General features: G+C 68.1%; 1 protein-coding gene across 4 annotated transcripts; it reads left to right on the forward strand.

The window, feature by feature from the left end:
* Positions 1 to 2,387: 2,387 nt before the first annotated feature.
* On the forward strand, positions 2,388 to 22,510 carry SEMA6B (semaphorin 6B). Of its 4 annotated transcripts, none has more exons than XM_027472247.3 (17): positions 2,388 to 2,504; positions 14,905 to 15,051; positions 15,297 to 15,426; positions 15,678 to 15,738; positions 15,855 to 15,917; positions 16,274 to 16,375; positions 16,760 to 16,850; positions 16,931 to 17,050; positions 17,151 to 17,239; positions 17,348 to 17,565; positions 17,681 to 17,812; positions 18,016 to 18,165; positions 18,861 to 19,079; positions 19,810 to 19,950; positions 20,147 to 20,224; positions 20,432 to 20,490; positions 20,579 to 22,510. In XM_027472247.3, the coding sequence occupies exons 2-17, from the start codon at positions 14,940 to 14,942 to the stop codon at positions 21,574 to 21,576; spliced, it is 2,763 nt and encodes a 920-aa protein (XP_027328048.3). In that variant the 5' UTR covers positions 2,388 to 2,504; positions 14,905 to 14,939; the 3' UTR covers positions 21,577 to 22,510. The 4 variants fall into 4 exon arrangements, with proteins under 4 accessions (XP_027328048.3, XP_027328044.3, XP_071885270.1 ...); XM_027472243.3 differs by lacking the exon at positions 2,388 to 2,504 and adding an exon at positions 11,327 to 11,545; XM_072029169.1 differs by lacking the exon at positions 2,388 to 2,504 and adding an exon at positions 14,433 to 14,781 and having other exon boundaries at positions 18,885 to 19,079.
* The last annotated feature ends 168 nt before the right edge of the window (positions 22,511 to 22,678 follow it).

Here is a 22,678-nt window from a genome sequence, read left to right on the forward strand (position 1 = left end):
TGGGGGGGGTCATTGCACGATTCCCAGTTTGCCCAGTGCCTCCCAGGAGGCTGCTGGGCGAGGCAGGCCCTCCCGCAGGGGCAGGCAGGCAGCGAGCAGCAGTTAATTGGGAAAGAGTCAATTAGCAGGGGCTGAGCTCGCTGCCTGCTGCTCAACCAGAGCCGTGCGCCCTGGGGGGCGCAGGGGGGGGACACCCCGGGGCTGCCCACAAGGGGTGGCACCGAAACTGGTTCCCAGCAGCAGCCTTTGGGGGTGCATGGAGAGGAGAGGACCCCCCCGTGCCGTGCCACCTGACCCCCCCCAGCCACAAAAACCCCCTCCTGGGCCCCCTGGGTAGCTGGGGGGGGAGTGGGGGGGAGAAAATAAGGGGGGGGGGGGGGTGCCGTGCCAAACGCAGCAGGCGTGCCGGGGCAGGCCTGGGGGCCGCGGCTACACCCAGCGCTCCCCCCGCATGCTTGGCATGCACGAGGCGCACGCGGGGGCCGAGCTCTTTCCCTGACCCCCCCATGTCCCCCCCCTTTTACCCCACCAACCCGCTGCGGGACCCCCACCCTGGCCACCCCTACCAGGAGCACGGCACCGCCGGTGGCACGGCCGGGTGGGTGCCTGCGGGTGGGCGCTGGGTGCTGGCAGTGGGGGCGCTGGGGGGGGGTCCGTGAGCCCCCGCAGCCCCCACACGTGTGGGCAGGGGCTGCCCGGCCCCCAGCACCGCGTGCCTCCCGTGCACAGCGTCCCTTGGGGAATTTATGGCCTGGCCAAGGGGAAACTCAAACCCGGGCAGCTGGGAGCTGCGGTGCCCCTGGGGGGGCGGCTCGGATGTGCCGGGGGGGGGATTTCTGTGACCGCCCCGGGGGGCTGCGGGGTTTGGGGTGGGCAGCACCCACGGGGAGCACCCATGGGACGCTCCTGCACCCATCCTGGGGCTGAGCCCTCCTGCTGGGTGACCCGTGAGCAAAGCCAAGTGCAGAGGGGACGGTGCCCCCCCTCACCCCCCCCAGCCCTGTCCCCAGGTGCCACCAGGGTGCGATTTGGGCCAAAGCACCTCCGCTGCTTGGGGTGTTTTGGGGGGGTTTGGCAAGGGGGGAGGATCCGTGATGGCCTTGGAGAGCCCGAGCCTGGCCAGCGCCGCGAGCCAAGGGCTGGGGGGGTCCCCGGAGCCCCCCCCTTCCTGCATGGGCCCCCCCCAGCCCCGGTGTGCTCAGTGTCCCCGTCCCCACCAGCCTGGTGCCGGAGGACCCCGCGGCACCCAAGGGAGCACCTGGCGGGAGCCTTGGGGGGGGGGCACCAAGGGGGCTGCCAAAATTTCAGTTTCGGAGACACGAAAGAGGCCTGGGTGCCCCCAGCCCTTCTACAGCACCGTGGGGGGGGGATTTATCCGGATTTACCCCCCCCGGGTGCCCCCACCCATGGGTGCTGGCCGCGGCGGCGCTCGGTGCTGGGAATTCTCCGTGCCAAGCATCTGCCTGGAGGGGAAGGGAGGGGGGGGGGGTGGGGAGAAATAAAGCGGGGTGTGGGGGGGGCACTGGTTTATTTATGACTGCTGTGATTTGTGTGTGTGTGATTTCGCTTTTTTTCATATATTTTTCTGGGAAAGTTCAGCTAAAACAGGCTCGGGAAGCAGATGGCGGAGGGGAATACGGGGCCGGGCTGGTGCTAACGGATTGAACACGTGAAAAGAGGGGGGGGGAAAACCTTCTCCGGCCCCCCCCACCCCATACATCGACACCCACCCCCGGGGGGGTGTCGGTGCCCACCCCGCACCCCGCTGCCAGCCCCGAGCCCCCTGCACGGGGGGAAACTGAGGCACGGGGAGGGGGGGGCGCATGGGGAAACTGAGGCACGGGGGGGTATGGCCAGTGCTGGGGGGGGGAAATGAGGCTGGGGGGGCTCTGTCCCGCCGGCTCTATAGGGGCAGAGAGGGGATGGACGCGGGGGGGGCTTTTGTAGGGGAAAACTGAGGCTGGGGGGGGGAGTGGCACCTCTATGGGGCCAGAGGGGGGGTCTCGGTGCAGGAAGGGGGGGAGCCTTTTTGAGGGGGGGCGGGTAAAGGAGGACACTAGTGGGTCAGGGTGCCGGGGGGGGCCCCAACACCCCCCCAGCGCCGAACTGGGGGCACCGACACAGCTTGGAGAGGCGGGGGGGGGACCCAAGGGGGGGGGCGCTGCCCCCTCCTCCCCTCTCCAAAACGGGAACCGGGGGCAGGACAAGGCGAGGGGGGGGTGCGGAGGCTCCGGCCGTGCCCCCCCCCTCGCCCCCCCCCCTCCTCGTTTTTTTCCCCCCCCCCCTTCTCTCCGCTGTCAGCCCCGCCCGGTGCCTCCCGCCGCGTCGGCGCGCACGGAGCGGGGCCGAGCCGAGCCGAGCCGGCGGCGGGCGCAGGTGCGCGGTGCCCCCCCCCCCAAAAAAAAAATATATATTAAAAAAAAAAAGCCCTGACACCCCCCCACACACACTTCCCATCGGAGCACCCCCCCCTCCCCAAATCTCCGGCCCCCGGGGGGTTCAAGGTAAGATCGCGGCCGGTCCCCCCCCCCCCTCCCCATCCCCTTCGTCCTCCCCCTCTCCGTGATGCGGTTCCCCCCCCCCTCCCCAAATCTCAGCCGTTCTCTGCCGGTTTTTATCCGTGCCCCCCCCCAGAAATAAAAAGGAATGGGGGTGAAGTTTCGCCCCCCCCCCTCCCCTTTTCCATCCGTAGGGGGCTGGGGAGGCTGCGGCTCTCCCCGGGGTGGTGGGGCGGGGGGGGAAAAAAATTAAAAAGGGGGGGGAAATTATAAAAAAAAAGGAAAATGCCCCCCCCCGGCGGCCCTGCTTCCTTCTTCCCCCCCCCCCCGGCTGCTGCTGCTGCTGCTGCATTGGGAAGCGGCTTTTGTTAGCGGCTCCCCGGGCGGAGCAGGCGGAACCTTGAAGGGTCACGGGCTGCAGGGACCCCCCCGGCCCCCCCCGCGCCCCCTGCCCGCACCCCGGCCCTCCCCCGGCCCCCGCTCCCCCCCCCCTGTGTGTGTGTCCCCCCCCCACCTCTCCAAACCCGCTCCCCTCCTGCCCCTCCCTGCCCCTTCCCTCCCGCACCGCGGTGCCCCCCCCTCTCTTTTTGCCCCCCCCCCCCCCAAAATCTTTGGCACCTCCATCCTGCAGCCCCCCCCCACTCCAACATCCCCCCCCCGGCATCTCAAATCCCCCCCCCCAGCTCCTCGGCTCCCCCCCAGCATCCCCATCCCGCCCCCCCCATCTCCTCCCATCACCCTCTCCCTGCCCCCCCCGAGACCCCCCCCCAGCCCAGCACCCCCCGTGCCCCCCCCCCAGCACCCTGGAGCCCCCCCCCCCCCCCAGTACCCCAATACCGCACCCATCCTGCACCCTGCTCCCCCCCCCAGCCCCGGTCCCGCATCCTGACCCCCCCCCGGGATACAGAGAGGTGCTGAGCCTGGGGGGGGGCAGCCCCCACCCTGGAGAAAATAGAGATTTTTTTTGGGGGGGGGGCTGCCTGCTTCATCGGGCTCCGTTTTGCCCCCGCCGCCTCTTTGGGAAGCAGCCGGGGTTGTGGTATTGTGGGGGGGGGCAGGAATGAAATGGGGGGGGGCCGGTGTGTGCCCCCCCCCCCCAAAATGCAGCTTTGGCTGGGTTGGGGCTGCAATGGGGGAGGGGGGGGGGGCATGGCCAGTGCAGCCTCCAAAGGGTGGAGGGGGGCAGCGAGGGCTTGGAGTGGGGGGGGGCAGCAGTAGGGACCCCCCCCACAATGAGCCCCATGGGGCTGGAGATGGTGGAGCCCCCCAAAAAAATGTGGGGGGGGGCAAGGGGGGGCTGCCTGGCAGTGTCTCGACGGGGCCGTAACTTTTCCTCCCTATTCCCATGGTGCGGGCAGGGTGTTTTTTTTTTTGGGGGGGGGGGCACCCTGCAAAATTGGGGCACCCTGCAAAATTGGGGCACCCCCTGTGTGTGTGTGGGGGGGGGGGCTGCAGGGCACGGCCGGGGACCCCCCCACAGGGGGTGTCAGTGGGTCTGGGGGGGGGGGCTGGCACCCCCTTTGGGGTGACACCCCCACGGTGCTGATGTTGGGGGGGGGTTACGTAACCCCAAAATAATTTGGGGGGGGGGGCAAGGTCCCAATCCTGCTCTGTCACCCTGGGCACCCCCAGCATCCCCCTGCCCCCCCCCCCAAGGTGGCCTCCTTCAACCCCCCCCAGCTCAGTTGGGGTGGGGGGGGGGGGCCCCACCAGCACCCTTGGGTGCCCCCCGTATGGGGCTGGGGGGGGGGCGCAGCGGGGGCCTGGCCTCGGGGTGACCTTGGGTGAGCGCCGCCGGCCCCGGCCTGCCTCAGTTTCCCCTCACCCAGTGGGGGGGGGGGCAGGTAGTCATGGGGGGGGGGGGCGCAAAAAGGACCCCCCCCATGGAGCCGGGTGCTGCACGGCCTCACTGTGCCCAGGGACCTGCCCCACGGGACGTCCCCCCCCCATGCCACCTGCCTCGTGGCAGCTCGGGGACATGGGGACAGAGGTGGCACCGATGTGCCCCCCCCCCTAATTTGTGCCCCCCCCCATTTAATCGCAGCCCACCCGGCCCCAGCGCCTTCGCCCCGGTCCCGTTTGGGTCCAGATTGGCCCCTTTTGGGCTGCTGTAGGGCAGGATCCTGCTGGGGGGGGGGGCACTGGGGAGGGGGGGGGTGCTCTGAGGCCATCCTGTGCCCCCCCCCGCCTAAAATCACCTGTGATTTTAGCCAAAATTTAGGGCCTGAACTGGTGGCACTAGAGGGCAGGATCCGGCCCCGGGTGCAAACCGAGCCCCCCCCCTGGTGTTTGTGCCCCCCCCCCGCCCAGCTTTGGGGTCGTGCTGCCAGGTGCCTGGATGCAGATCCCGGGGGGGGGGCGCTGAGCCCCTGCTGTAGGGCTGTGGTGAGCCATGCGCCCCCCCCTCACCACCAGGACCCCTTTTTGCGGTGTCCCCGGGGTGACACGGGAACTGGGTCACCGCTGTCACCGGGGCACGTGGCTGTGTTTGGGACACGGGGGGGGCACAGCGGATTGGGGGGGGGTCCCAGAACGTCCCTTTAGGGCAGGGGGCTGCGGGGGGGGGGGGGTCAGCGCGGCCCCTTCCCAGAGCGCAAGGACCTGCTGCGAAGCCGTTGGGGCTCGGCGTTGCCGATCCCATAAACAAAGGGAACTCGCCCCAATCCCAGCCCCAAAGGCTCTGAATCTCACCCCAAAACCGGGCTGCGGGGCCGTGGGGGGGGGGTGCACGCGGGGGGGGGGGTGTGCAGGGGGGGGCGGTGTGAGCACACGCGTGTGGCCGCGCGGTTCCCCGCTGCGGGGCCGGAGGGACCCCCGGTGCCCTCCAGAGTCTGGGAGGGTTTCGGGGGCTTCGCAGCCCTACAAGGAGCCCCCCCCTTGGCTGGAAGTCACGGGGGGGGGGGTGCCACACATGCCCGGGTGCCACCGTCCCCCCCCCCCCGGGTGTCACCGCGCACGCCTGGGTGCCACCGTCCCCCTCGCACGCCCCCTCGGCCCTCGCTCCGCGGCAGCAGCAGCAGCAGCAGGAGCCACGTGATGGTTCGGCTCCCAGTTAAACCAGTGTGTCCTCAGATCCTCCGCACCGGTAGCACCGGCTGTGCCGTACGGGTGCCGGGGGGGGGTCCTCTGCCACCCCCTTCCCTCCCCAGCCTGGAGACCCCCCCCCCCTCCCGCCGTGCTCGCCGCGTCCCGGGGCTCTCCGCAGCTCCGCGCTGCAGCACCGGGCTCGCCTCGTGTCCGTAGCCAAGCCCGAGGATTTTTAATTAAACCTGCCGGTCTGGGCGCGATTTAATTTTTCGGTGGGCTGAGCTGCGCACGCCAACACGGTGGGGAGCAGCCAGGGCCTGGGGGGGGTGTGGGGGGGGGCACATCTCCCACGTGGGGGCCGCTCTCGGGGTCCCTTTTGGTGAGGTTTTTGGTGAGGTTTTTGGTGAGGTTTTCCCGCGGAGCTTGGTGATGCCGAGGGGGCTCCGGCTTTGTGCCAGCCCCTCGTGGCCTGGTGGCACAGGGATGGTGCCGAGACCCCCCCGGGCAGCCCCGGCACGGAGGGGGGGTGGTTTTTGGGGTCCTCCTGCTCGTCCTTGCCGTCCCCCACCCCCCGGTTGTGGAGCGTGGCCACGGCTCGGAGCGAGGTGCCGGTTCCCTCAGCGAAGGCAGGAGGGAGAGGGAGAAGGAGAAGGCTCGTCTGGAGCGCAGGAGCCTCCCAGCGGGGCCGGGTTGTGCTAACAGGATTTTTACTCCCTATTTAATTACAATTTTGTCAAATTAAAAAAAAAAAAAAAAAAGGAAAAAAAAAAAAGAAAGAAAGAAAGAAAGATCCCTCTCATCTCTTTGTGCGGTTCCCGCAAGCGGCAGCCGGTTAATTACACAGCAGGCAGCGGTGGCTGACGAAGCCACCGGTCCCCAGAGGAGCTCCCTGGGGACCCCGGTGGCATGGCCGAGGGCCTGGCTGCCCCGGCTCAGTCCCAGTTCCTCCCAGTTCCTCCCAGTGCGGCGCAGAGGTCTTCGGCTGGCTGGCAGCGAGGCTGGCCGTGGTGGTGGAGGCAGCGCGCTGATGCGCCGTGGCTAATCCCCGGCTCTCCCCCGTGTAATCCTGCCCACGGGGATAATCCCATCAAACCCCGCAGTGCCGCGGCCACGCTCGGTGCAGGGTGCTCCTGTCGGTCCCCTGGCGCTGGGTTCAAGGCCGAGTGGGTGCCGGGGGGGGGACACCAGCCCACTCCGTGAGGTGTCCCCGTTGGGGTGACCCAGAGCTGTGAACGCCCACGGGGTGTTTGGGTGTCAAGTGGGGAAACTGAGGCACGGAGCGGGGTGGCACAGCCAGGATTGGGTTGGGGAGGTGGCCGCCGCCATCCCGCCCGGCGGTGCCCAAACCAAGCGAAGGAGGAGGGGATGGGCAGAGGCAGCGGCTCTGGGGGGGGGCAAGCACCCACGTCCCCTCGGCGAGGTCGGATCCCGCCCGGGTTTCGGCGCTGGAACATAACCGGGTTATAAGCGGCCCAATTCATCACCGCCCGCCGGGGGGACGTCGAGATAAAGTGCCAGCGAATTCGGAAGCGTTCCGAAGGTGATTTGGGAGGCCGGGAGCCAGGAACCGTCCCCGCCTGCGCCGTGAGGGGCCGGATCCTGCCCGGCTCGGTGCGGTGTCGGCAGCAGCAGGTAGCGAGCGCGGAGCTGCAAATAACCCCGGCAGCTGCCCCGGCACCTGCTGCGCCCTATCCTTCATTTCACCTTTCCGGGAGTGAGCTTGCGCGGCGTGAGGTCAGCGCTGCGAATAGCCCCCGCACCGCGCCCACCCCCGGGGAGCCCCCCCCACCAGCCCCAGCGAGCCCCCGGGTCCCCAGCCCGGGGCCGGGTGCGCGGTGGCCGGGGATGGCTCCTATGGGTGCTGCCCGGCCCCCTGCACCCTGCTGGTCCCCGTGTGCTCGTGGGGAGCAGCTCCTGCCCCCCCTCCTGTGGCCCTCGCCTCGTGCACGGCCCCCGTGATTTGCACGTGCTCGTGCACACACGTGCGTGGCAGCCCTCGTGCCAGCCCTGCGTGCCACCACGTGCACCCCCACGTGCACAACGGGCACCTGCACGCCCGTGCACACCCAGCTGGGTGCACTCCTGTGCACGCAGCGCATGAGCTCCGTGCCTTGCACGCTCACACAGCAGCGGGAGCGTGCCCAAGCTGGCAGCAGCGTGCCCGTGCCGGCGTCGTGCACGTGCAGCAGCACCCGCACAAAACCCGGTGCCAACCTGTGCCACCTGTGCACACCCGTGTGCCTGCACCGACTCCTGCACATGCGTGTGCACCCGTGGTATCCGGCACACGCCGGCACCGGCGCACACACGGCAGGCACCCGGTGCCCACGGACCCCGGTGCCACCGAGCCGCCTGCACCCGCTCCCTCCCCGGCCCTTTGAAATCCTCCTCAAAGGCTCCCTCTGCCTTTGAACGGTTCCTCCCCCGGAAGCAGGAATCAATAATCTTTTTTCTTTTTTTTTCTTTTTTTTTTTTTTTTTCCCTCCTTGCTGCCACTCCTGGGCCCTTAGCAACACATCTGCCTCGCCGTGCGCATCTGCTCGGCCCCGAGGGGGGGACACCCGGGGGTCCCCGTGTCCCGTGGTGGTGGCTCGGGGACTTTTTGACACCTTCCTGGCCGGGAGGGGGCTTTGCAGTGCTGGTGGTGGTACTGGGGGGGGACATGAGGGGTTGGCACGGGGGGGCTGAGCTGTGCACGGAGGAGGAATGTGAGTGCAGCCCCCCGGCTCCTGCAGCCCCCCCTGTGCAAAGATGTGAGGGTGATGATGGCACCGCAGGGGTGGTGGCACCGGGTGGCGTTGGCACCATTGGAGGTGTCCCCAAGGCCACCTCAGCTCAGGGCGAGGACCCTTGGGGGTCCCAGCCCGGTCCCGGGCACCACAGCCAGGAGGGAGCCGAGCGCCGGCCTGTGCCACGGGGACAATTTGGGGACAGTGGCAGAGCACGGAGCATTTTCGGGGGCAGCGAGGCAACACCTGACCTTCCGGCGAGGCAGCGGGCGCGGGGGCGGAGGCGTGGGGGGGGGCACGACTGCAAACAATGGCTCTTTGTTCCCCGCCACCAAACCACGGCCCCCTCTCCGGTGCCCGCGCTGCCCGGCTCCAGTGTGCCCCAAAGCAGGGGGGTCGTGGCTCCGGGGGGGGTCGTGGCTCTGGGGGGGCCCCGAGTGGCCCCCAGACAGAGCAGTGCTGTGCTGTGCCATGGGGCAGGGGGTGAACGGGGCACCGGGGCAGCCCCTTCCCAAAATTTGGGCGCTGCTCCCCCGGCAGCGCTCACCCCGCAGCGCACCCGCAAGGTGCCTGGCTTGGAGCAGGGATGGGGGGGGCACAAAGTGGGGGCTCGGGGGGCCGCCCGCACCCCTGGCTCCTCTCCGCCGGCCTTCGCGGGGCACGGCGGCGATTTTCATCTGCTTGAACTCCAAATAAGTTTCTTGAAGCGTCGAAATTTCGGGTCGAGGCGCTGGTGCCTGGCCTCGGAGCAATTAACGGTGACATTTTCCCAAGGAGAGCGAGGCAGCCGAGCGCGTCCCGGCCTGGGGGAGACGCGGGGGGAGGCTAAAGAGGAAATAAAAACCCCGCCACCAAATAAACTTTTATTAGGGCTTAAAAAAACGAGGAGGCTGACGGGGGCTCCTCCTGCCCGCCTGGCTCTCCGCGCCGGGTTCCCGGGACCCGAGATCGCGATTGGGAAGTTGTTTCCCCAAAACCGGGGTGCCCTCGGCTGCTTTGTTTGGTTGGGGTGCTCCTAAAAGTTGTTTTACGCCGCCCCCGTGTCGTGGGGGGGCTTTTAATGCCGGGTCTGGAGAAGAGTTTGGGGTGTGGGGGGGTGTTATTGTAGGGTGCCCACCTGGAGCTGGGTTTTGTTGTTGTAGGGTGCCCCTACAACGGGGGACAAGCAGGGGCTGGTGTGGCTTTGGGGACAAAGGGGACACTGGTTTTGGGGACAAGGGGGGCAGTGGCTGTGCCCAGAGGTGCCCTGGGGACGGGTGGCACGGGGGGGGGGACACAGCCCCAGCACCCTGGGGTGCCCATCCCGGCACCCACCCCGGGGTTATTTTCTCCTCCTCGATAGGAAACCGTCCTCAATATGCAGATGAGGAGGATTAAATATGCAAATTAAAGCCACCCTATGGGTGGCACCCTCGTGTCCCCCCCCCCCCCGGTGCACCCAAGCTGGGTGCTGAGTACGGGGGGGGGGAATTGGAACAGGGACGCTCCTGGGGGGGGTGATGGGGACAAAGCCCCCCAGGGGACCAGGGGGTCCCTGCCACCCCCGGAGCTCAACGCCTGGGCCCAAAGGGGGGGGGGATTCATGGTGGGGGGGGGGGGCAGCGAGGGGTGCTGCGGGGGGGGCCCGGGGGCTATAAACGGCAGCTGTAAGCGGAGCCGGTAACCGGAGCGCGGGGCCGGGGGGGGGCCCCGCCGGCGACATCTGAGCCGGCGGCGCCGCGGAAGCGCCAAGGTAAAAAGGGGGGGGGGGGCTGCAACAGTGTCCCCCCCCCAAAAAAAAAAAACCCACAGCCTGGTGTCCCTGTCACCAGCACGGGGCACCCCATGGATGGCCGGGGGACACAGGGCAAGGGGGGGGGCGCATCCTCTTGGCACCCCCTTGGAGGTGTCTGCGGTGTCCCCCCCCCACACCCCGGGGGGCGTTGCTTGGGGGGGGGGGGGGGACACACACATGGGGGGGCTGGGGACGGTGCCAGGTGGTGGGGGTGACATTTGCTCCGTCCCCGCCGCGGGGACAGCTGCTTCCTGGCCCTGCCATCGGAACGGAAACCTGGGGGGGGGGGGCCCCTTGTGTCCCCCCCCCCACCCCACACCGCGGGCAGCCGGGCTGCGTGGCAGCAGCAGCTGGGCTGGGGGCTTCCCGAGCCCCTTTTTTTGCTTTTTTTTGCTTTTTTATTTTTTTTGGGGGGGTGACCCCAAAACCTTCAATTCGCGGTGACCCCAAAACCCCGCACGGCGCTGCCCCAACCCCAGAGCGCGGGGGGGTCCCCAAAAACGCGCCGTGGGGATGGGGTGGGGGCGCGTGGCCGCTTCTGGGTGGGTTCCGGGGGGGGGGACCCGGGCCAGGTTTGGGGTTTTTCAGCGTTTCTTATTATTCTTATTATCGGGGCCTCATTTGCATACCTAATTACCGCCGCTCTCGGGCGCTTTGCGCTGATTGCCCCAAGCACCGCGCAAATCCATGTGAAAAGGGAGATATTTGGGTAACGCCTCGGAGCCCCCCCCCCGCTATGGGTTTTTTTTTGGGGGGGGGATAACGTCTCCTAACGAACCCAATAATCCCCGGCTGCGGGATGGGGGCCGCCGCCTCCGTTTTTCCGCGGAAAGTTGCGTTTTGGGGGCTGAAACCCAAGGGCTCTCCGCACCTCCAGGTGCTTTTTTTTTTTTTATGGTTTTATATTTGACAAAATATTAAAAAAAAGGGAAAAAAAAAAAAATCTCAGCTCCCCAGGACCGGTGGAAATCGGCCGAGATGAAATAAACTCCGCGGGGGGGGGTAAAGGAACCTGGGGGGGGGCGCACAGCCTTGGCACCAGCACCGCGCTGCTGGGGAGACCCCCGGGGGGGTGACCCCATTGCGGGGACCCCCGTGCGCCCCCCCCCGCCCCCGGGTTCTCTCCGTGTCCCGGGTCACGGTGGCACCGTGGCGAGGTGGGGGGGGGTCCGGGGGTGGCCACCCCCCACCTCGAAGCGGTCCCAGGCGCGGTGACAGCTGCCGGGGGGGGCGGCTCCGGTTACGGTGACATCAGCCCTACCTTGGCACCTGGTGCGGCTGGGGGGGGGACACACACGGGGGGGGGGCACAGGGGCTCGCTCCCCACCTCCCCCCAACCCGGGGGTCCCGGAGGAGCCGGAGAGGTGTGGGGGGGGCCACGCGCGCATGCGGGAGCTGAGCGGCTCGCGGGCTGTGCCGAGGGGACACCGGAGTCTGGGGGCTGCCGGGGGGGGGGACACCGACCCAGCACCCCCCCCAAACACCCACTGCAAGTGGCCAGTAGCGGTGGAGCTCAGGTGGGCAAAGCGGGGGCACCTGGGGGGGGGACAGGGGGGACAGGAGTGGGATTTGGGCCCAGGTGATGCGGGGAGGGGGGGTCCCATCCTCAGGAGGGATGGGGGAGGCACAAAGTGTCCCCCCCCCCAAAAGGCAATGAAGGGTTGCAGAGGATCGGGGCTGTAATTTGGGGAGGGGGGGCACAAAACTGCAGGGCTGCGCCTCATGCTGTGTTGTGGGGGGGGGGGGTGCAAGGCAAGGGGGGGGAGAGATGGGGCAGAAGGCTGTGTGCCCCCCCCCCCCCAAATCCCAAAGCTGGGGGGGTGCAGACGGGCAGTGTCTGATGGGGAAACTGAGGCACGGAGCAGGGGACGTGCCCGGGGGGTGGCCGTGTGCCTGCCTGTCACCCCCCCCCCCCAAAAAAAAAAAAAAAAATAAAATAAAAAACAGCATGGGCATGGCCCCCCCCCCCGCTTACCCCAAACCCGCAGACCCCGACCCCATTGGGACCCCCCCTGCCGGGGGGGCACCGCTCCCCCTTGCCGCTCCCTGCCTCAGTTTCCCCACGGTGGCCGTCCCCAAACAGGGGGTCCCTGTTCGCTGCCGCCCCCCCCCCCTTTTTTTTTTTTTTTATCCCCCCCCCCAGCCGCTGCCTTTTCTTCCCGCACACAATCGGGGCCATTTATGCCGCCCGAGGCTCAGGTTTCCCCGGCAGCGCCGAGCCGGGGGGGGGACGGTGACACCGGAGCCCCCGGCTGGGGTTACAGCACCCCAGGGTGACCCCGGGGGGGTCCCGCACCCCAAATCCCACCAGGACAGGGCTTGGGTGGGCTGCGGGCAGAGCAGGAGGGGGTTCTCGGGTGGCTGGTATGGGGCTGAGCCCTTCCCTTGTCCCGAGGGGACTTGGCCCCCCTTTTAGGGCCCCCCTTTTAGGGCTCCCCGTTTTGGGGTCCTCTTTTAGGGCTCCCTTTCAGGGCCCCCCTTTTAGGGGTCCTCTTTTAGAGCCCCCTTTCAGGCCCCCCCTTTCAGGGCCCCTCTTTTAGGGCTTCCCTTTTAGGGCTCCTCTTTTAGGGTCCCCCTTTAGGGCCCCCCCTTTAGGGCTCCCCTTTTAGAGCTCCCCTTTTAGGGTCCCCCTTTTAGGGCTCCCCATTTTGGGGTCCTCTTTTAGGGCTCCCCTTTTAGAGCCCCCCTTTTAGGGCTCCCCTTTTAGGGCTCCCCTTTTAGGGCTCCTCTTTTAGGGCCCCCCTTTTAGGGCCCCCCTTTTAGGGCTCCCCATTTTGGGGTCCTCTTTTAGGGCTCCCCTTTTAGGGCCCCCCTTTTAGGGCCCCCCTTTTAGAGCCCCCCTTTCAGGGCCCCCCTTTTAGGGCCCCCCTTTTTGGGGTCCCCTTTTAGGGCTCCTCTTTTAGGGCTCCCCTTTTCCTCCGGCCACCTGCAGGACCTCGTGGGGACACTTTGGTTTGGGGATCTCTGCCCCGTTTGGGAGATTTGGGTGGAATTGGAGATTTCCGTGAGATGTGGCTGGAACTGGTGCGGGAGTTACCCCGATTTGGAGATTTCTGCCCCGTTTTGGGATTCGCTTCGATTTGGAGATTTCCATGAGATTTGGCTGGAATTGGTCTGCGATTTCCCCGGACCCCCCCCCTCGGACCCCCACATCACCTCCCTGGGGACCCGAGGTCTGCTCGTTAGGGTAACGAGGCCAGGGGACCCCAAAGTGGGGCAGCTCGTTAGGGTAACGAGGCCGGGGGAGAGGTCCCAGGCTGCGGGTAAATGAGGAACCTGCGCCGAGGTGTCCCGGGGGGGGGGGGGGCCCGGTACAAGCCTCCAACAGCCACCTGGGGAGACGGCAGCGAGGTTTTAATTACCGCAATTAAATCATTAATGGCTGTTTAAAAAAATAGCCCGGGCGCAAAATAATAAAAATAATGATAATTAATAAATTCCGGGCTGGTTCCCAAAGGGGACGGAGCCCCTGGTGGGGGCAGGATGAGGCCCCAGCAGGGACCTGGGGGGCTTCGGTTGTCCCCCCCTCCCCAAAAAGCCATCGGGGGGTGAGCGGGGCTGTGACACCGTGGGGACGGGGTCTGGTGGCCCCAGGGGCTGTGACGCTGTGGGGTCGGGGCCTGCTCGTCCCCAAGGCTGTGACACCGGGGTCGGGTCCTGCCCGGGGGCTGGGGCACAGCGGGGTCGGGGTCGGGGGTGCCCGGGGGGGCTGTGGGGCTGCCAAGGGGACAGGGATGGGGACGGGTGGCCCAGGCGTGGTGTCCCCTGGCCCCATACAATGTCACCCCCCCCTGCAGGGAGAGGAGGGCGACGGTTCGATTGAAGCCGCTCAGCCTGGATTGCTAATCAATTAAATTAGCCTGGCTGTTAATTAATTACCCAGCCTGGCCCCGGGCCCCTCTGCCCCACACGGTGCCAACAGGGACGGGGCTGGTGGCCCCAAAGGGGACGGGGACAGCGGTGGCTTTGTGTTTGGGGGGGGCTGTGGGGGCTGGCTGCTGCGTTCCCATTGATCCCCCCCAAGCCTCCTGACCGGGTTTCGGGTGGTGGCTGTAGGGCTGGGGTAGGGAAACCGCCCCCCATGTCCCTGTTTGTGGGGTGGCTGTGCTCCCTGAACCCCCCTGTCCCCGTATCCCCACGTCCCCAAGTCCCCCATCCCCCTGTCCCCCCATCCCCATCTCCCTCTGTCCCACCCATCCCCATATTTCCCCATCCCCAAGCCCCCCGTCTCCATGTCCCCATCCCCATGTCCCCATGGACCCCATGTCCCCCCACCCCCATGTCCCCCATCCCCATGTCCCCCATCCCCATGTCCCCATCCCCATGTCCCCATGGACCCCGTGTCCCCCCACCCCATATCCCCGTCCCCACGTCCCCATGCTCCCAGCCTGGCCGTGCACAGGATTATTTCCCCCCCCCATGGGGTTTGTGGCTGCGCGGTTCCCAAATTTCCCCGCTCCCACCCCGCAGGACACCCACAGCCCAGTTTGGGCCCAGTTTGGGCCCAGTACCCCCAGTGCGGAGCTGCGCAGGCGCTGGGAGCGCCTCGGGGAGGGAGCGGGGGCGTGGGGGCCGCTTTTCCCAGCATTTTTGACATTCTTCAGCCGGGGAAGGAACTCGCTTCCCCCTCGCAAATCCCAGACGCGTCCCCCCCAGCCCCACGGCTGGCACCGGACCAGCCCCGGGACCCCCACCTCGAGCCGAGACCCCCCCCAAAAAAAAAAATCCCCGACACCAGGGGCACCCCATGAAGGTGCCGGCTCCGATGGCTTTGGGGTGCGGGTGGCTTTTGGGGGGGGATCCATGGGGTTCAGCCCGGAGTGGGGGGGGACACCAGGTGCTGCCCCCTCCCCAACAACCTGTCCCCTGTCCGCAGGTGCTGCGGGTGCCCTCCCGCGCCGGGGGGAGACCATGCGGCCCCCCCGCGCCCCCCTGGTCCTGCTGCTGCTGCTGGCAGCCGAGAGGACGGCGCGTGGCACCTTCCCCGAGGAGCCCGGCCCCATCACCGTGGCCCCCGAGGACTGTGAGTGCCTGCTGGGGGTCGCCCCCCCCATGGCAGGGATGTTGGGGGGGGGGCTCAGGGCGTTGCGCATCATGGGGGGGGGACACGGCGTGGAGAGGGGTTGGGGATGCGGTGAGGGTTTTGGGGTGCGCCTGTGGGGTGGGGAGCGTGGTTGGCTGGTTTTGGGGATGGGGTGGCAGCGTGATGTCCTGTGTTGTGTTTTTGTGTGTCTGTGTCCCCCCCCCTCGTGCCCCCCCCCCCCCCAGATGTGAAGCACTACGCCGTGTTCGTGGGCCACGGGGGGAGCCGCCTGGCCGCCCCCGAGGGCGCCAGCACCGAGCGCCTCAACATCCAGCGCATCCTCAAGGTCAACAGGACCCTCTTCATCGGGGACAGGTGGGGAACTGGGGGGGGGCACAAACCTCCCCTGGGGGGGGCACCTCCCTGCAGCCCCCCCTTTGCTCAGGAGGGACCCCGCTACCTGCCCCCGGCACCCAAAATCTGCCCCAACCTCGTGCCCTGCGGGTTGGGCACCCCAATGGCACAGCCTGGGGGGGGGGGGCTCTGTGCTGTCCCCAGAGCCTGCAGCCCCCGGGGGTGTCCCCGAGCCCCCCAGGGTGGTGACACCCCCGTGTCCCCCCCCCCAGGGACAACGTTTACCGTGTGAGCCTGGAGCCCGGCACGGGCAGCGAGCTGCGCTACCACCGGGTAAGCACCGAGCCCCTGGGGGGCTTTGGGGAATTGGGGGGGGGGGACACCAGCAGGGGGTGGGGGGCTTCACTCTGACCCCCCCCACTGGATTTTCTCCCCCCCTCTTCCCACAGAAGCTGACCTGGCAGTCGAACCAGCATGACATCAGCATCTGCAAGATGAAGGGGAAACACGAGGTACGGGGGGGTCCTGCCCCCTGCGCCCCCCCTGTGCCCCCCCTGCGCCCTCCCGCACCCTGTGCCATGGGGACAGAGCTCCCGGCATGTCCCCCCCCCCCTGCGGTGTCACCCTCTGCCTCCCGGCTCCCTGCCACCCTTGGTGTCCGAGGTGATTTATTGGAGGCTCGTATAATTGGGTTTGTAATTAATTATTTCTGGCCCGCTGATCGGAGCAGGCTCAGCTCTGCCACAAATCCAATCGCCAGGTCCCGTAAACGCAGCCAGGGGGCTGTGGGGGGGTTGGGGGGGGGGACCCCCCCGGGGCTGGTGCCGGGGAGGGGGGCGCGGAGGCTGAGGGCCCCCTCTCGGTGCAGGCAGAGTGCCGAAACTTCATCAAGGTGCTGCTGGTGCGGAACGAGAGCCTGCTCTTCGTGTGCGGCACCAACGCCTTCAACCCCGTCTGCGCCAACTACAGCGTGAGTGTGTCCCCCCCCCGGGACCACCTGGGGTCATTCCGGGCCACCTGGGGTCACCTGGGGCCACCCGGAGCCACCTGGGGTCCCCCAGGGTCGTACGGCAAGGAGGGCACACGTGGACGTGCCCGAGGTTGTGAGCACGACGTGGGAGTCCTTGGGGTGCCACATCCAGTTCTCGTGGGGGTGTCCTGCTCCCCGGGGTGGGGACACCGCCCGCCGGACCCCACTGTCCTGCACGGCCCCCTGGTGGCCCTACTCATGGCCCTGCTCATGGCCCCGTGACCCTGCTCATGGCTCCATGGTGGCCCTGTTCGTGGCCCCATGGTCCCCTTTGTGGCCCCCCCATGGTGACCCCCCCTCACGTCCCCATCTCTCCCGCTGCAGATGGACACGTTGGAGCCCGTCGGGGACAACATCAGTGGCATGGCACGGTGTCCCTACGACCCCAAGCATGCCAACGTGGCGCTGTTCACAGGTCCGTCCCCCCCCTCCCCACGTGCCGTCCCCCTCCCCGTGCCCACCCCCGCGTCCCGCTCACGCCTCTGTCCCGCGCAGGGGGGATGCTGTTCACGGCCACGGTGACAGATTTCCTGGCCATCGACGCCGTCATCTACCGCAGCCTGGGGGACAGCCCGACCCTGCGCACCGTCAAGCACGACTCCAAGTGGTTCAAAGGTGGTTTTGGGGTGCCTGGTGCCCCGTGGCTCGGTGTGGCACCCGTCCCTGTCCCCTTTGGTCCCGTCCCGGAGCAGCCCTGACCCTGCTGTCCCCGCAGAGCCCTACTTCGTGCATGCCGTGGAGTGGAGGAGCCACGTCTACTTCTTCTTCCGCGAGATCGCCATGGAGTACAACTACCTGGAGAAGGTGGGAGAGGTCCCCGCGGTGACCCCAGGGGGCAAATGGGGTGGGAACGGGGCCAAGGGGACCGTCCCCGGGGCCGGGTGCCAGGCGGTGACAGGGCGTCCCTGGCAGGTGGTGGTGTCCCGAGTGGCTCGGGTGTGCAAGAACGACATGGGGGGGTCGCAGCGGGTGCTGGAGAAGCAGTGGACGTCCTTCCTCAAGGCCCGGCTCAACTGCTCCGTGCCGGGCGACTCGCACTTCTACTTCAACGTCATCCAGGCCGTGACCGACATCCTGGAGCTGGACGGGCGCCCCGTGGTGCTCGCCGTCTTCTCCACGCCCACCAACAGGTCAGCCCCGAGCCCTGCTGAGCCCCCCCGAGCTGGGCTGGGACCCCACCGAGTGCCCCCCCTCAGGGACAAAGGGATGGCTCGGGGTGTTCACCCCATGCCCGTGTCTCTGCAGCATCCCCGGCTCGGCCGTGTGCGCCTTCGACATGACCCAAGTGGCCGCCGTCTTCGAGGGACGTTTCCGGGAGCAGAAATCCCCCGAATCCATCTGGACGCCGGTGCCCGAGGACTTGGTGCCGAAGCCGCGGTGAGTGAGTGAGTGAGCGCAGGGATGGGGACGGGAAAGGGACATGGGGACGGGGCTGGGGACAGGGATGGGGACGGGAGTGGTGCTGAGGGCTGGTGCTGGCGGGGACGGGGATGGGGATGGGGACGGGGATGGGGATGGGGATGGGGGCAGGTGCCAGCCGTGCAGTGACGGCGCTGAGCCCCGGCGTGCCGTGGCGGCAGGCCCGGGTGCTGTGCGGCCCCGGGGATGCGCTACAACTCCTCCAGCACCTTCCCCGACGAGATCCTCACCTTCGTCAAGACGCACCCGCTGATGGACGAGGCGGTGCCGTCCCTGGGCAACGTGCCCTGGATCGTCCGCACCATGAGCCGGTGAGCTCCCGGCGGTAGGATCGGGCCTGGGGAGGTTCAAGGGGGGGTCCCCCGGGGGTGTCCGTGCACGTGTGGGGTGCTCACAGCCGTGTCCACGTGCACGGCTCACGCTGGTGCACGGGAGCCACCAGCGCTGCCCTTGCGCACGCGCGGAGAGGCGCAGGGGCGCGTGCCAGCGGCGGGCGAGCACCAGGAGACCTGATAAATCTCATAAACTTTGCAGTTGAGATCGTCTCATCCTAATTAAATCTACCTTAATTGCTGCTTGACGGGGAATTAATCACGCGGTGCTCGCGGGCGCGCTGGCAGGGCAGGCAGGGCGTGCACGGGGCTGGGGGAAGGCGATGGGGCTGGGGACCGGCTGGGGTCCTGTGAGGGGTCACGGGGGGGATCCCAGGTGGGATTTGGGCTGGAGACCCACTGGGATTGGCAGGGAGGGGATCCAGGCTGGATCCTGAGTGGGTTTGGCCGGGATCTGAGCCGGGATCTGGATGGGATCTGCTCTGGGTCCGCCTGGTTCCTGCGCAGGATCCGGGCCAGGTCTGGCTGGGATCTGGACTGGTTCCATTTGGGACCTCCACTGCCCCCCACGCTCCCCGGTGGCTCCCGCTGGGGGCTGGCTGCAATCTGTCCATCCCCCCCCGGGGATCCCAGCTCCCACCCTGCCTCAGTTTCCCCTCCCGTGGGCTCCCCAGCGCCTCGCTCGGCTCACACCGCAGGTACCAGCTCCGCAGGATCGTGGTGGACACCGCGGCGGGGCCATGGGGCAACCACACCGTGGTGTTCCTGGGCTCCAGCACGGGCACCGTCCTCAAGTTCCTCATCCACCCCAACGCCACCCGCAGCCCCGCGCCCGCCCCCCCCGGCAGCCAGAGCGTCTTCCTGGAGGAGTTTGAGACCTACCAGCCGGGGAGGTAGGGGGGGCGGACAGACGGACGGGTGGAGGGAGGGAGGGAGGGAGGGAGGGATGGATGGATGGATGGGTGGGTGGGTGGGTGGGTGGATGAAAGGGTGGGCAGATGGATGGATGGACGGACAGACAGACAGATGGAACGGTGGATGGATGAGTGGGTGGATGGATGGATGGACGGACGGACGGACGGATGAATGGAAGGGTGGGTGGGTGGATGAGTGAATGGATGAGTGGATGGAAGGGTGGGTGGATGGACGAATGGATGGACAGTCGGACGGATGGATGGACGGATGGATGGATGGATTGATGGATTGATGGAAGAGTGGGTGGATGGACAGATGGACGGGTGGTTCAACGGGTGAGTGGATGGATGAAAATGATGGATGGATGATGAATGAATGAATGGGTGGATGGACAGATGGGTGGTGGGTGGGTAAGGTGGACAGAGGGTGGTCGGATGGATGGGTGGGTGGGCGGGCTGATGGGGTGCTTGGATGGATGAGGTGGTCGTGGAGGGATTGACTGGTGGCTGCAAGGTGAAATGGGAGCAGGAATGAGGTGGTTAAGGACGGACGGACAGATGGATGGATGGATGGATGAAAGGAACAGAAGGATACAAGGATTGGGTTTGTGGACGAGACGGGGGCCCACGGGTGAGCTCCCTCCTCTGGACCAGCCCCCGGCGGGGAGCTGGTCTCTGCCCCACCAGCTGAGCTCTGCCCCATGCCCAGGTGTGGCCGGGACACGGAGGACGAGCGGCGGCTGCTGGGCCTGGAGCTGGACAAGGCGGCAGGGTCCCTGCTGCTGGCCTTCCCCCCGTGCGTGGCCAGGGTGCCCGTGGCGCGCTGCCAGCAGCACTCGGGCTGCATGAAGTGAGTGAGGGGGCTCCGTGCGAGGAGGGGGGGGGCTCTGACACCACGTGGGTTTGTCCCATGACAAGGTCGGGCTGGGATTGGGAGCACTGCTGGGGGAAACTGAGGCACGGTGCTGGGGCAGGGTTCCTGGAGGGGGCCGGGGTGTCGCCCCCCCTGTGCCGGGGGTGTTCCTGACCCTGCTGTGCCCTGCCAGGAACTGCCTTGGGAGCCGCGATCCGTACTGTGGCTGGACGCCCGAGGGCTCCTGCATCTTCCTGGAGCCCAGCCCCAGGTAACGGAGAGGGGGGGGGACACGAGGGGAACGGGGGGGTCTTGGGGGCTCCCCAGAGCCTGCAAAGCTTGAGCTGTGTCAGCTCCACCAGCTCCCCGAACCTAACCCCAGCAAACTCAGCACTGGCTGAAGCAAGCTGCCAGCCCTCTGCCAGGCTGTTAGGCACTAACCCCCCCCAAAAAAAATTTATGTCCTCCCCCCTCACAGGACAGCTTTCGAGCAGGACATTGCCGGTGGCAGCACATCGCACCTGGGCGAGTGCGAGGGTGAGTGTGGGGCAGGGAGGGGGCTCGGGGACACCGGGGGGGGACACCGCAGCCGTCCCCTGATGCCCCCCCCCTTGCCGTCACCAAGGGCTGGTGACCGAGAGCTTCGTGGACGAGCCGGACGGGCTGGTGTCGGTGAACCTGCTGGTGATCTCCTCCGTGGCCGCCTTCGTCATCGGCGCCGTCATCTCGGGCTTCAGCGTCTGCTGGTTCATCGGGCACCGGGACCGCAAGGAGCTGGCGCGGCGCAAGGACAAGGAGACCATCCTGGCACACAGCGAGTCGGTGGTGAGCGTCAGCCGGCTGGGCGAGCGGCGAGCGCGCGGGGGGCAACCCGGAGCCCTGCTGGCCCCGCTCATGCCCAACGGCTGGCCCAAGGAGCTGGGCAAGGCGAGCCAACACGACCTGGACTCGGGCGTCCTGCCCACGCCGGAGCAGACCCCGCTGCAGCAGAAGCGCTGCCCCGGCACCCTCCAAAACTGCACCTGGGAGCAGAGCCACAACATCATCAACGCCGCGCTGCGGGACCCCGGCACCGCCGCCACCGCTGCTGCCGCCGCTGCTGCTGGACGGCTCCACGCCGGCCCCGGCCGCCCGGCCCGCGGCATGCCCCTCTCCTGCCACGCCATCCTGGTGGACCAGGAGCTGGAGGCCGAACTCAGCGACTCCTCGGGTGACGGGCACTGGGGCCGGGACCCCCCCGAGGGTCCCCGTGCCCGGCAGCACCCCCCCGCCACCGGCGCCCGCCGCCCGCCCCGCAGCTCCTACGGCGACTTCGCCGGCACGCCGCGCCCCAGCCCCGACCGCCGGCGCGTGGTTTCGGCGCCGGGTGGGGATGGGGGGGACTTTGCCGAGGGGCCACCCTGGCACCCCGAGCAGCTGAACTTCAACGCCAACAACGGCACGGGCCGCCCCGGTGCCCACCTCAAGAGGAACCACACATTTAACAGCGGCGAAGCGCCGGCGGGGGGCTACGGGCGGCACGGCACGGCACCGCGGGCGCACGGCGCGGGCCCCCCAAGGGCGCTCACGGACCTGCACCACCTCCTGCGCTACGGCGTGGAGCGGACTCCCTCGGGCAAATAGGGCCCCGCTGCCCGTCCCGGCACCCACGGGCGCTGCCCACGCTGTTGTGGACGCTCTCCACCTCCACGCCGCGCTGCGGTCCCCCCCCCGGTTCCCTGGGGACGGGGACGAGGTGACCCCAGGGCAGGAGCGGTGGGCACGGGGAGGGCTGAGATGCTGCATGGGGGACGGGTGCGCCCGGGCAGGGTTTGGGGCCATCCCCACCTGTCCCCACTGTCCCCGGCTGGCACGGGGCAGTGCCCTGTGCTCCGGGTGTCCGTCTGTCCCGTCCCCTCCCCAGGCTGGACCCAGGGACCGCTGCGCCCTGGGGGGGGATCCCTGGGAGGCAGCAGGATGGACACACGGACACGGGCGAAACTGAGGCAGAGCGAGGCTGTACCCCCGCACCTCCCCGGAGCCCCCCAGTCCCGAATCAGCCCTGCCTGGGCACTCAGGGGGCTTGTGGGTGCTGCCAGCACCCTGGGGACACCCGGACAGGACAGCACCGAGCAGCCCCCCCCCAGCTCCAAGCCCCCAGCTCCCCCCTCCTCAAAAGCACTGCTGGGGGCTGGGGGCTGGAGCCTGGAGGGGGGGCCCTGCTCTCACCGGGGTGCGGGGGTCCCACTGACCCCACTCTCTGCTGGCAAAGGGTGCCCTTTTGGTGCCCACCCTGCCCCAGCTGCAGGCAGGAGGGAGAAGGGGAGGGGGGCAAAAAGGGGTCAGGACCCCCCCGGTACCGAGGCAGGTCAGCCCAGTGCTCCCCAGGGGGCTGCGCACAGGGGGGCTGCGGGTGCTGCGTGCCCCGGGGGGGGGCCGGCCCGCAGCACTGCCCCACGCTGTAAATAGGGTGCCAGGGCACCGCGGGCACCCCGCCGCCCCGGGCCGGCCATGCATGCGACAGCGGAAACGTCTCTGTATAACCCCGGAGCCCCGCAATAAATTTCTGTTTACAAGAGGAGAATTCCCCTCCCCGCCGCCACCTCGGATGCTGCTTCTCTGCTCCGGGGGGGGCTCCGGGATGTGGCACGGGGAGAGGCAAAGCAGGTCATGGTGCTGGGCGCTCCCCACATCCCAGGGGATTTGCCTGCACCGGGGCGTGCGGCTGCTGCCGGTGCCCGGCCAC

This window comes from Anas platyrhynchos, chromosome 29, assembly GCF_047663525.1.
Source record: "Anas platyrhynchos isolate ZD024472 breed Pekin duck chromosome 29, IASCAAS_PekinDuck_T2T, whole genome shotgun sequence".
NCBI classification, from domain to species: domain Eukaryota; kingdom Metazoa; phylum Chordata; class Aves; order Anseriformes; family Anatidae; genus Anas; species Anas platyrhynchos.